The sequence below is a fragment of the Dendropsophus ebraccatus genome, chromosome 5 (genome assembly GCF_027789765.1).
Source record: "Dendropsophus ebraccatus isolate aDenEbr1 chromosome 5, aDenEbr1.pat, whole genome shotgun sequence".
In the NCBI taxonomy this organism is placed as follows: Eukaryota; Metazoa; Chordata; class Amphibia; order Anura; family Hylidae; genus Dendropsophus; species Dendropsophus ebraccatus.
Genome location: NC_091458.1, coordinates 10,187,095 through 10,201,086, shown reverse-complemented (window position 1 = coordinate 10,201,086; position 13,992 = coordinate 10,187,095). Strand labels below are relative to the sequence as shown.

The following is a 13,992-nucleotide window of genomic DNA, read 5'->3' as shown; positions in this document are numbered from 1 at the left end:
GAAGTTCCCTTCATGTTGAATAGGACCCGCTTGTCACATAGCAAAGTGCATACATTTTTCTGCTTGCAATACCCCATTTAGCCACTCGGAGTGCTGTTAAATAACAACATTAATGGATTTTACTTACAGTACCACACCTCAACTTTGTTATATAAATGCAATAACTTTATTGAAGCAGTAAGTGTGATACAAGATACATGTAACTATGTAAAGAGCTGGTCTATTAACCCCTTCAAGACAGAGCCCTTTGATGCACAAAAGTCTTGGTCAGATTAATGCAATGTTCCTCCCCGCCTTCTAAGAGCCATAGCGCTTTCATATTTCCACCTACAGGGCTGGTTGGGGTGTCACTTTTTGCACCATGATCTCTAGTTTTTCTTAATATGATGTTGGTATAACAGAAAAATTTTGATCACTTTTTAGACATTTTTTTCTGATATATAATTTATTAAATCAATCAGCAATCCTGGTGTGGTTTTTTTTTTGTTTTGTTTTTTACGCCGTTCACCGTGCAGGAACAATAATATTATATTGTAATAAAAACTACATTGTTTTCTTGTATATCATATGGTATGTGAAGTAGCTAATCCAAGAAATACCTGGACGGCTTTCTTCCTCGCAGGGCGAGGATCACACCGAGCTTCGGGCGTGCACGCACCTTGCAGCTGGAAGCCTCGATCTGATCATCAGAGTAAGGAAACTGTTTTCCAGCAGAAGACAGGCCGTAGTGGAGAGACAAGCTTTCCGGGCAACGGGGGGGGGGGGGGGGGGGGGTTGTAGGTCAATCTCCCCTCCGAGAAGTGAGTAGATACATTGTGCAACATTACTTTATTACTTTACAGTACAATTAGTTTGTAAAGAGATCGCTCCCCATTTTTCTTTGCTTCTCGCTTTTTTCCATTTTAATAGATCAGACAATTCTGCAAGCTGCGATATGTAATATGTTTATTGAATAATTTTTAAATATTTTTATTTTTATAATGGGCAAGGGGGTATTTTATTGGGAGGGGGGTTTATAAGGGTTTTTTAATACTTTTTTTTTTTTTACTTTTTATTACTGTAAAACATGCAATCAATAGAATGCATATACTGGTCTATGCTATGCCATAGCACAGCATAGATCAGTGTTATCGGTGATCTATGTATAGAGCCTGCCTGAGAGCAGACTCTGTACATGGATCGCCCCGACAGGACGGAGGCAAGAAGCTTACCCCTGCCTGTTGGCACATGTGATCAGGACCCCCGCAGCATGGCTGCAGGGGTCCCGATCACTCAGTGACAGATGCTTGTTTTGTCACTGAGTTCCTTAAACACAGCGATCACTATAGATTGCAGTGTTTAAGGGGTTAATGAGACGCAGCTGCGGGATCACAGCTGCCTCTCATTACCTCCGGCCCTGGACACACTGATGTGTGCGGGACCGCTCTCATTGCTGCAGTCCCCCACACATCAGTAACCCTGTCAGTGCAGGAATGTATATATACATGTTACGGGGTATGTGCAGTAGGAACGTATATATACATGTTACTAACGGGAAGGGGTTAAAAAGAACAGGAAATATTTTAGTCTACAGGATGCACAGGATGCAGCTCTGGATGGGCTTTCAGTCCCTTAAAGGGATATTCTTATCTCTAGGTAGCACTCCTCACACTAACAGACTAAGCTTCTTTATTTTACAGCTCAATCCGAACCTATGGTCAACCAGTCTGATACCATGTTTGTGCTCGTTGGATTCCCGGGGCTGCCCGAGATGTACCATACCGTGGTCTCCTCCATATTGTTTCTTGTATATCTGGTTTCCCTCTCAGCTAATATCACTGTCATTCTGCTGGTTAGATGGAAGGAACATCTTCATCAGCCCATGTACATCATTATCGCCAACCTGGCCCTCTCTGACGTCTTATTTGATACGATAACTTTACCCAAAATAATAGCCAAATACTGGTTTGGTGCGGAGACTATACCATTCTCCGCCTGCATGTTCCAGCTCTTCTGCGTCCATTTCTTGGGGTCTGTTGATTCATTCATCATCATGCTCATGGCTCTTGATCGCTATGTGGCCATCAGCCAGCCCCTGAGGTATTTCTCCATCATCACTATGAGCCGCACATTCGTTTTGTGCATTTTCTTTTGGGGTCTTGCTACTCTGTTCCCCTTAGTCAATGCCGTCTGGAACTCGCAGTTTCCATTTTGCAGATCGAGAAAAGTTAACAATTGTTTTTGTGTAAACATGGCGATCATGCCTCTAGCCTGCGGTGATAACTCCTCGCTCAGAGATGTTGCCTATGTCGGTAGCACAGTGGTTCTCTTAGGTCCATTGTGTTACATTATATTATCGTACATCCTCATCTTCGCAAAAGTGTGCACGCGCAATGCGGGTGTACAGAAGGCGTTTTCCACGTGCGTCACTCATCTGTTCATCATCGCTATGTATTACGGACCTCGGGAGTTTATGTACGGGGCCTATCAGGTCAACTATGTGTTCAGTTTAGATGTTAGCGTCCTGCTCCTTTGCCTCTATACGTTCATCCCCCATGTTCTCAACCCGATCATCTATTGTCTGAGGACTCAAGAAATCCGGCAGGTCATAAAAAGAGAACTAAGAAGGAAATTTGGGTTAAACATTGAAATTGGGGGGTTACACACTTAAAAATATATAAAAAAATATAAGAATCATATAATATTCAAAAAAAATTAATAAAAAAGTATGAAAATTAAATAAAAAGATGAATAAATCCTGTTGTTTATGAAGAATATCAGATCCTAAGTTATAAATGACACATAGTGATTTTAAATTTTTGTCAGTGGATGCCTAATGGTCCATTTACACAGAAAGATTATCTGACAAAGATTTGAAGCCAAAGCCAGGAACAGACTATAAACAGAGATCAGGTTATAAAGGAAAGCCTGAGATTTCTCCTTTTTGCTAGGGTTTATTTTCATGGTCTATTTTTTTTTTCCATGAACAACAATGACACAATGCTTGACTTCTTTCTTGTACTCCACAGAGTAGCTTTTTCTTTTTGAACCCATGTTGTCTGGCGCTAAAATGTTGGCATTGAGTGGACCTGTCAATCTGGTTCAGCAACGTTCTTCCAACCCAAAAACTTGCCATTTGATTCCTCATGAATGCAGAATTTGGATGTCGCCCTAGGATGTTGCCTTACAGTTTGACAGGTCTGCTAAACACTAAGGGCCCTATTAAACGGGACGATTATCGTGCAAAAAATCGTTATATCGTTCGAATTTAAACAATAATGGTTCTGTGTAATTGCAGACAGTGATCGAAAAATCGTTTCTATGTCGTTCATCGTTGATTTAGATCTGAACCTAAAATTATCGTTAATCGTTCGCTGTAATTCCACATTCGTTCGCTCAAGTTCAGCATTTTTTCTCTAATCGTTCAGTGTAATTGCACATTGCTCATTGTTTTTCTGGGATCAGAAGGAATAACAGATCATATTAATGATCGCAATAACGATCGTAGTAACGATTATCGTTCTGTGTAATATGGTGAACGATTTCAGGTTAACAATAAACAATCTTGTTTGTGATGGTTTATCGTTAGTCGTTAATCGTTAAACATCGCTCAGTGTAATAGGACCCTAACTGTTACTTATACAGTTTACCAGTTACAGATGGGGGAATGTTTGGGCAGATTTGGCCTGAATCGGTGGACTTGGAAGGCAGAAGGAAGGATTCTGGATCAGGACTTGGAAGATGGGAAGCGGACTTTGCCCTGCCATGGTGGGAGGTAGCAGGGTACTTGTTTTGGATGGTCGGGAGCCACGGTATGCCTATTCTTCATCTTAGCAACATCATGTGACATAAGCAATGACTGGAGGACTTATTTTTGGAGTAGGGCCTATATTTCAAGTGTATTCCAAAAAAAACTTCAAAATCAAGCGAAGACTTATTTTCGGGGTAGGGATTATTTTTGGAGGGTATTCCCATCATGCTGGAACAGCCAAGGCATGGACAGCCAGAAAGGTGGTAATTGTAGTTTAGCAACAGCTAGACGGCTGCAGGTTCCCCTTCCCTGTCCAAAGGGAATGTGTCATCGGAAAATTAACAAAAAAATGTATTTGAAGAATTTTGGGGGATATTTGTTCTAATTTTGTCCTTTCTATATTATAAATAATATATAAAATATAATCTCAAAATCTTGCAGTTTTCATTCTTACTACTAGGCCTAAAAGTATGAAAAGAAGGAGGGTGCTCTAAAGTGATCCGTACAACATAGGAGTTACAGGTGACACCAGTAGATAGAGGAGACAATACATTAATGTCCCTTTCCTCCTTATTGAATGAACTGTTCAAAGGTCACAGAGCATGCCCAGTAACGTATCCAACTCTTGTCAATGGGACAGGCCCCTTTCATTATTGTTAATATTCATGATGTAAAGCATATCACATATAAAAAATTAATACATAACATTAAGAAAATTGAAAAAGATTGCAAAAAATAATGTTTCTGCATCTGTCTCCAATCAATAATAATGATGAAAAAAAATTCAATCTAGGGGACACATTCACTTTAACCTTTTCTTGGTCACGGTTTTCGTTTTTCCCCTTAACCTTCTAGGACCTAGAACATTTACCTTACAATGAATGGTGAAGGCAATAGAAAATTATTTGTTGAGAAAAATTGGGGAGAAAAACTAAACTTTATGTGCAAATGTTCAATAATATAATCTGAATTGTATCCTTTCCGTCATGTTTTACTACTTTGTCCATCTATGGAGCTTGTTCTTTGTGGACGTGATCTATATGATCTAGCTGCTACCATTGTGTACTATATTTTTCATTCAATATTTTTTGTTTGGTGTTTTGTTTTTTCTTATCTTAGCTAATAAGAAGCTGATCCCTGGGGGGGGGGGGCTGGGTCTGACCAACAGGACCCCAACCGATCCCAAGAATGGGGATGCAGTAGCCTTCAATGAATAAAGCTTTCAGCTCTGAAGCATTTGGCGTCCCCATGGAGAATAGATTTTTATGTAAATCTTTTAACAATATGTAAACAAGCTTGTTTGGTGTTCCGGGGGTGGTTACCCATAAGTGCACCTATACTTACTCAATATTATCTAATAAGTATAGCGATTTACAATCTACAATGGACCCAGAGTGGACCCATATCCTGCAGGGCAGATGATAACATTGACATTACACTGCCTGCAACAGGACCTGTCTAGAAGAGGCTTGAAACCAATTACAATGTGAGGGAACAGAGGAGCCTAACTATATTGTAAGGGCACCATTCTGTGGGAGAACACAAGGCTTATTTATACTTTGAGCTTACAGTGGGGCCTAACTATAATATGAGACTTAACTATATAGGTTAAAATTAGACCCTGTCTGGGCCCTGTGTGTGTGTATGTGCAGGGGGGGGGGGGGTCCTAACAATACTGTGTGAGCACAAGGGGGTGCTAAGTATGCTGTAAAGGCATAGAATGGGGGCCTAAAATCCTAACGTTACTGTCATCGCACAGCAAATGAACAAATCCTTACTGTCAGCCAAACAGAGGTGACCTAACTATACTCTGGGGCACAGGGGTGAACTAACTATATTCTGGGGCATAAAGGAGGCCTGGCTATTTTTTACAGGAACAAAGGAGTTCCAACTATGGTGTGGGTGCACAAGGGGGCCTAACTATCATGTGCAGGTGCAGAAGAGTCTAACTATACAGTGGGGGCACAAGGGGGCCTAACTATAATGTGGAGGTGCAGAAGAATCTAACTATACAGTGGGGGCACAAGGGGGTCTAATTATACTGTGAAGGCACAAGGAGGTCTTACTATAATGTATGGGGAGAAAGGGTATATAACTATACTGTTGCACATAAACTGTGCAATATCTTAAAGGGATGCTGCCTCTTAATTGGTATGCACAGTTCAACCTGACAATACTGTAGCTGTCATTGGCGTCTTTGGTTCTATTGGAATTGTTTCCTACTTGCAGGAAGAGGATAGCAGCGGACAATACACAGAGTCAGGACTCTACATGTCCCCTATCATGTGGACAGGGCATACATTTTTATTGCAGGAATACCCCTCTGAACCTTTTACTACCATTGGCCATAAGAGTATTATTATTATTTTTTATCTAACCTTATGTCTGAAAGTCTGGGGATTCTTATTATCCAGCATATACACAGTTCTTAGCATCCAAGAAGTGGCAGATAACACCAAATCCCAAAATGTACATTTCATGGCTCAACTCCTTCTCTACTGTCCTATACAGTGATACCTGTCCAGGCCACAGAGCATGCCCACGTCTTCCACCAAACTCAATGGCTGACCCTATCCATGCACAATGACCTCTATACAGGTTACAGGGCATGCCCACAACTCTGCCCCATATAAGACAATGACGCATGCTCATGAGGCTGCTATAAAGTAAATCTCTGTTTACAGCTCAGGCAATATGGCCGCTCCATAATCTACAGAAAACAGACAAAAAATATCTACAAGAGAGAATTTTAAAAAAGCCTCCAAAATTATGTTTTAGTATAAAGTAAGAACTTTTAATTTGTTTATTTCATGATTATTTTTTAATAACTAGTGATAAACCTCATGTAACTTAATACATAAATAATAATAATGTTAATAATAATAAATAACTACTGATATATTTTTAAGTAAATTCAAATATTATATGAATCTAATATATTCTACCTAAATTATTTCTTTTCTTTTTTTTTTTAACATACTGTAATAAATTTAATTAATTAATTTTAAATAGTAAATAATTAATTTTAGAATTTTAAATTTGAATTGATAAAAATAATAAAATAAAGTTCAGGTTTGTTAAATGCGAAAGATCAGCAGTAACGGAGTTATAGAAGTGATATCATAACAATTAATAGAAAAAAGAAAAAACACAACAGCAGCAACAATTCCCTGAAGACCATAAAAGAGCAGTTCGGAGCGTGAGGCCCTACGAGACCTTATTAACCAAAGTGACAGTATCGTTACCTAATGACCTCCCCTCTGACTGCTCCGGTGAGGATGAGGAGGACGGCCGTAATTGGGACATTAGACGACGAGTCTTAGAAATCCTATTGGGAATCTTTATTGCAACGTTTACTTAAAGAACCAAACAATCTGCAACTTCTGATCCCTGATGTCTCCGTTTCCTCTTTACTTAATGAGTCGTCTTAATGATGCGGCTGAGATCTGGCACAATGCCCCCTGAGCATTCACACAATGGGCCACGCCGGGGCACGCCAGGAGCCGCAGCTGTTGGCTTGTTTGGAATCCTAATAGAGTTTTATTCCTAGATACAATGGAAGTTTTATGTTTTTGTTATCTGTTATTAAATTGTTATTAAATCATAGTAAGAATAACTTACTGTACATTATATATCTATATACACACACACACATATGTATAGTTGTATACAAGCCGAGATGGTTGGGCATGTATCCCATGCTACTAACATATAGGCCTAGCACACCAATCTGACCATTTGTCCCAGATGTAAGACACCTTGAAGGGAATGAGCTATAATATAAATGAACTTCTTACGCAAAACATATACGTGTATATATATATATATATTTTAGTTTTTTTTTATAAATTTCCATTTCCTTTCTAAAATAATTCTGAAATCTCAGATCTCAAAGATGGCTGCCCCCATAACAGTGTACAAAAGAAGAAATGAAAATGATAATTTTTATGAAATTATAACCCAAAAAGTATTATCCAAAAATAGAAAGATTAGAAAAAATAGAGAAGTATAAGGTACTAACCAATTAAAACAACCTTGGGCCCTCCAACTACTGCAAACGGTGATCTTGATCATGCCTGGGCAAACAAGCATATGGCTTCAGCTGCCAAGGTATCATGGGAGTTGTAGTTTTGCAACAGCTGTTACAGGACATACATACAGGAGCAGGGACGCCTGTCTATCACTGGACGCCTATCTATCACTGGTTTCTCTGCTCCTCTACAGCACATTCCCCAAAAAGTGCTGGGTGAGTGCAAGGGCGGTAACATGCAGCACAATGTAGTGTCACTGAGCTCATTATAGCGAGTGCGAGATCTTTCTATGTCATGCAGATCTGTGATCCCTCGGCCCTAGGAAGTATTACCTACATTTGTCCTGTCACAGCTGATATACACTGGAGCCATCTTGATACATTAGACCCACTTCGCCAAGGGATTGTCTGACCTTGTATGACCCCTTTAACCCCTTAAAGGGAATGTGTTATAAGAGGCTGCTGGAAAATGACCTGCACAGCATTATAGCCTGAAATAATGGTTCAGGAGGCACCGGAGGAGATTGTGTCCACTCATGCCCCAAGCGTTCCCCTTGCAATGTCTTGGGGGAAGTGAAGAGGGGGTGGGCACACAGCGACTGGTCCGATTAGTGACCGGACTTTCCTTTTGACCATTCCAGCATGGCTTCCTTTGGCAACGCTAACCTAGTTCCACAGTGAAGTTCTAATACCGCTTCTTTCTCCTAAATGGACATTTCCGCCAAGTCACCTTAAAATTCCAACTTGTTCCCCAATCTTTATTTCCCTCATTTACGGTTAAAACTGATGAATCTAGAATTTCCCCAAAGATTTGAGCTTTGCATAAGATCTTGGATTTCCTTACTCATCCTAATGACAACATAATATTAGTCACATCAGGTGTCCATTGGTCGGCCGTCCACCCCTTGATTTGTATATACCAGAACACTGCATCATTAGGAGGACACTCCCAAGTACCTGTTTGGTTATTATGTGAATAGTCCCTGTAATTGTTTATATTTCTACACATCATTTGGCTTCATAACCAATACATAGGTTTCCTGTTATGTCCATAAAGTTATTAATTTGAGTTTCTCCCAACAGGTCAACAGTCCAATCATGTACCCATAACTTTTGTTGTTTATGGGCATTCTTTATCATGTTTGGTGCTCTTTGTACCAGGATCATGAATTTGCCCATTGTTTCCAATATTTGATAAGAACCAATAATCAATAATGCTAGATCAGCGCTCATTTACTGAGCCTATTACATGGCTTGATAATCGTTTAGCGAGGGCTGCACAAACATCGCTAGCCCTTGCCCTATATATATATTACCTATATACTGTATATTACCTCTCCATGCTCCCAGTGTGCTTCTGCCCTCAGCTCAGCTTCATAGCGAGTCTCTGAACTGACAGGCCGCTCAGCCAATCACTATCTGGGACCGCCACAGCCAGTGGGCAAAAGAACACCAGAAGCGTGGAAGAGAATGTATATAGTTATTTTTTATTTTTACAGAATCATCAGCCATCGGACGTGCATCATTATTACACATAGTGATGCACAATCGATGGCCGATGATTTTGGTTCCAGACCAAAAGACACGATCAGCTGATGATCGTTGTCTCTATTACACAAAGCAATCAGCCTGATTCGAGTGATTGTCCACTTCTCCACTAGAGATGAGCAGGTAGGGAAACTATCGAATTTTTGAATACTCGACTATTCGATCGAATATCAAATCCCATTAAAGTCTAAAGGAGGAAAATGCTTGACACTTGGAAATCAAAATTTGACCACTTGGAGGTCACAAAGTCCACAATGACACCTGTGGAAATGATGCCAACACCTCTGGAATGCAATTGGGACAGCAGGGGAAGCATGCCGGGGTGCATCTAACACGCCAAAGTCACAGCATTACGCCACTATCACAGCCTCTCAACTATACACTCCAAACACAATATAACCTCTATGTAAAGTTGAAAATACATCAGGAAACCTTCTTTCCTCTACATTGACATAGACAGAAAGCCAAATTTTAGGGAAAAGAAACATTTTAATGCACCCCCTTTAAATCACGTTGCCTATGACAACTACAGATGGCATAGGAAAGGGGGAGATCAAACAGCACCAACCGATAACTGTCATTGTGTGTTTTGGGGGGGAAAGGTGATGTGGTAAGACACGTTATACGCATAAAGAGGTGTGGTTCTCATGGAAACCAAAATGTAAAAACTGAAATTGAGGCCAGTCGGTAAAGTGAGTCTTTCAAAAATCCTGGGAGTAACAGGAGAACTGATAACAATACAGTCTTCTTAAGAGACTCTGGGTTTTAAAGGTTCACACTTTAAATCCTTTAAAGAGTATCAAAGAGAAGGAAAATTTAAAGTGGATTTGATGGAACCCCCCCCCACACACACACACACACACACTACTACCTCTACCAACCTGATTGATCCTGCCTGCTAAACAGTCATTGCTTTCACCTAAAAACATGTAGAAAGAAAATTAGCAGGCCCTTGAAGTGAGTCCTCCAAAAATTTATTTTGTGGCCCTTGAGGTGAGCCCTCCAACATTTCCATTCGATTCAATTTAATAAAAAAAAACATTAAATGAAAGATTGAATTGAATTTGAGTTAATTTGAAATAGAAGATTAAAAGAACAGCTGCTAAAGTGGCCCTGTACCGGCCTGCTGGCTTCTGCCTTTGGAACAGCTACAAAATCAAAGGAAGGCGGAGGACACCACCAGCAAGTTTTTATCCAGAGGTAAAATGGTTTGAAATGGACAACACAAGGATCCTACTAAAATAGTAGGATTCTGAAAGTTGAAATGACAAGTTTTTGCCCTAACAAGGGCTTTTGTGGGTCTGTTCTGCCTAAAATCACCTAATGACCAAGTAGCATCTGATAACGAATCTCAAATCCACTATTCTATGCATGGTCCTTGAGATGAGGACTCTAAAAAATAGCTTGAGGCATTTGAGGTGAGACCTACAAAAATTAGCTTGAGGTACTTGAGGTAAGCCTTTAAAGCGGAGTTAGAGGTGTGGGGATTAGTTTAAATGGCAATAGAAAAGTCTCTCTCCATATGCAGTTTAGCCAAATATTTTATAAGGCAATGGAATTACAGCCTGGAATTCGTGGGAGCTAACTTATTCCTACTTTTTCTATGGCCAAATATTTTGACTATAGGATTGTTAGAGGGAAGCTCAAAAACTAACACTTTGTTTGATGAGTAGGTCCCACTAGACTCTCGCTCACAATTTTTAACAGGGTCATACCAGGCTCTCGCCTACAACTAAGAGGAAGGTCACCACCAGGGCTTTGCTCATAATTTGTGGGCGAGGGCCTGTTGTGATTGCTCTTAAAGGGACTGTGCCAAAGTTGCTCTTGAAAGGACTGCACCAAAGTCGCGCTTAAAGGGACTGTACCAAAGTCGCACTTAAAGGGACTGTACCAAAGTCGCTCTTAACCCCTTGCCGCAAAATGACGTTTGGGGAACGTCATGTAAAGTAGGTAGTTAATGCAACATGACGTTCCCCAAACGTCATGTTGTTCCTGCCTCCCCCCGCAGCCCGTAAGTGAGATCGGGCAGCGGGAGGAGGCAGTATCACACCACATCCTCCCGCTGCCTCTGCCCGGAGGGGAGCCGCGCTCCCCCCCGGGCAGTTAACCCCATAAACGCCGCGGTCGATGCGACCGCAGCGTCTATGGGGGAGATGTGGTGTTTGCCGCCGATCGGGCGGCGGGAGGAGGCTGCAGGACGTTGCCTCCTCCCGCCGCCACTGTCACTGTGTCCCCCGGCCCCCCTTCCACTGCCGCCAGTACCGGAGATCGCCGATATCAACATTATACCGGCAATCTCCGGTACCGGCGCCGCCGACAGCTTTCATCTCCCCCCACCGTGAATCCACGGTGGGGGGAGATGAAAATGTAATAATCAGACCCCAGATCAGCCCCCCTAGTGCCCCGATCACTAACCCGCTCCCTCCCCGGGCGGCCATCAGATCCAAGATGGCCGTCCCCATCCCTGCAAACAAACGATGTTTGTTCGCAGGGATGGATATGAAAGAATGATCAAAGCCCCATGCTCTCCGCCACCGGAGGTCTAGTTTCCAAAATGGGGTAACTTATGGGGGTTTCCCGTATACAAGCCTTCTAAATCCATTTAAAAAAAGAACTGGTCCCTAAAAAAAATCAGTTTTGGAAATTTTCACAAAAGTAAAATATGTTTCCAAAATTATGCCAGAATAAAGAGGACATATTGGTAATGTGATTTAGCAACTAATTTATGTGCTATGACTTGCTTTTTTAGAAGCAGAGAATTTTAGAAGTTCATAAAATGCAAAATTTTCAATTTTTTCATGATATTTTGATGTTTTTCACAAAAAATACACAAAGTAGTGACGAAAAAACAATCTCAGAATCGCTAGCATACGTTACAGCATCACTGAGCTATGAGCGCATAAAGTGAGACAGGTCAGAGTTTGAAAAATGAGCCTGGTCATTAAGGCCAAAACAGGCTTTAGAGGCAAGGGGTTAAAGGGAGGGTATCAAGGGTTTCTCTTTAAGGAAAGTCACTGTTAAAGGGGCGCTCTTTTCAAGCACTATGTATTTCCCTGGAAATGCAAATCTAGTTTTTGTTGTTGTCATCTTGCTGTAAAACAAAGCTGAACTTACTAGAAATCCAGGTCCAGTCTCCTGAAGGCTGCTATATAACAGCTATACTTACTGTATCCAGGTCCAGTCTCCTGAAGGCTGCTATATAACAGCTATACTTACTGTATCCACATCCAGTATCCTGAAGGCTGCTATATAACAGCTATACTTATTGTATCTAGGTCCAGTATCCTGAATGCTCCTATATAACAGCTATACTTACCATATCCAGGTCCAGTCTCCTGAAGGCGGCTATATAACAGCTATACTTATTGTATCCAGGTCCAGTCTCCTGAAGGCTGCTATATAATAGCTATACTTACTGTATCCAGGTCCAGTCTCCTGAAGGCAGCTATATAACAGCTATACTTACTGTATCCAGGTTTAGTCTCCTGAAGGCAGCTATATAACAGCTATACTTACTGTATCCAGGCCCAGTCTCCTGAAGGCAGCTATATAACAGCTATACTTACTGTATCTAGGTCCAGTCTCCTGAAGGCAGCTATATAACAGCTATACTTACTGTATCCAGGTCCAGTCTGCTGAAGGCAGCTATATAACAGCTATACTTACTGTATCCAGGTCCAGTCTCCTGAAGGCAGCTATACAACAGTTATACTTACTGTATACAGGTCCAGTCTCCTGAAGGCTGCTATATAACAGCTATACTTACTGTATCCAGGTTCAGTCTTCTGAAGGCAGCTATATAACAGCTATACTTACTGTATCCAGGTCCAGTCTGCTGAAGGCAGCTATATAACAGCTATACTTACTGTATCCAGGTCTAGTCTCCTGAAGGCTGCTATATAACAGTTATACTTACTGTATACAGGTCCAGTCTCCTGATGGCAGCTATATAACAGCTATACTTACTGTATCCAGGTCCAGTCTCCTGAAGGCAGCTATATAACAGCTATACTTACTGTATACAGGTCCAGTCTCCTGAAGGCAGCTATATAACAGCTATACCTACTATATCCAGGTCCAGTCTCCTGATGGCTGCTATATAACAGCTATACTTACTGTATCCAGGTCCAGTCTCCTGAAGGCTGCTATATAACAGTTATACTTACTGTATACAGGTCCAGTCTCCTGATGGCTGCTATATAACAGCTATACTTACTGTATCCAGGTCCAGTCTCCTGAAGGCAGCTATATAACAGCTATACCTACTATATCCAGGTCCAGTCTCCTGATGGCTGCTATATAACAGCTATACTTACTGTATCCAGGTCCAGTCTCCTGAAGGCTGCTATATAACAGTTATACTTACTGTATACAGGTCCAGTCTCCTGATGGCTGCTATATAACAGCTATACTTACTGTATTCAGGTCCAGTCTCCTGATGGCTGCTATATAACAGCTATACTTACTGTATCCAGGTCTAGTCTCCTGAAGGCGGCTATATAACAGCTATACTTACTGTATCCAGGTCCAGTCTCCTGAAGGCAGCTATATAACAGCTATACTTACTGTATCCAGGTCCAGTCTCCTGATGGCTGCTATATAACAGCTATACTTACTGTATCCAGGTCCAGTCTCCTGATGGCTGCTATATAACAGCTATACTTACTGAATCTACTGTTCATTT

General features: G+C 41.2%; 1 protein-coding gene across 1 annotated transcript; it reads left to right on the top strand.

Moving 5' to 3' along the window:
- The first annotated feature begins 1,693 nt into the window (after window positions 1-1,693).
- LOC138794005 (olfactory receptor 51E1-like) lies at window positions 1,694-2,650 on the top strand. Its single transcript, XM_069972771.1, has one exon. It carries the CDS (start codon window positions 1,694-1,696, stop codon window positions 2,648-2,650), a length of 957 nt encoding a protein of 318 aa, XP_069828872.1.
- Window positions 2,651-13,992: the final 11,342 nt, after the last annotated feature.

Excerpts from the sequence above, each read along its gene's own strand:
- LOC138794005 (XM_069972771.1), top strand. The coding sequence starts at position 1,694 with ATGGTCAACCAGTCTGATACCATGTTTGTGCTCGTTGGATTCCCGGGG.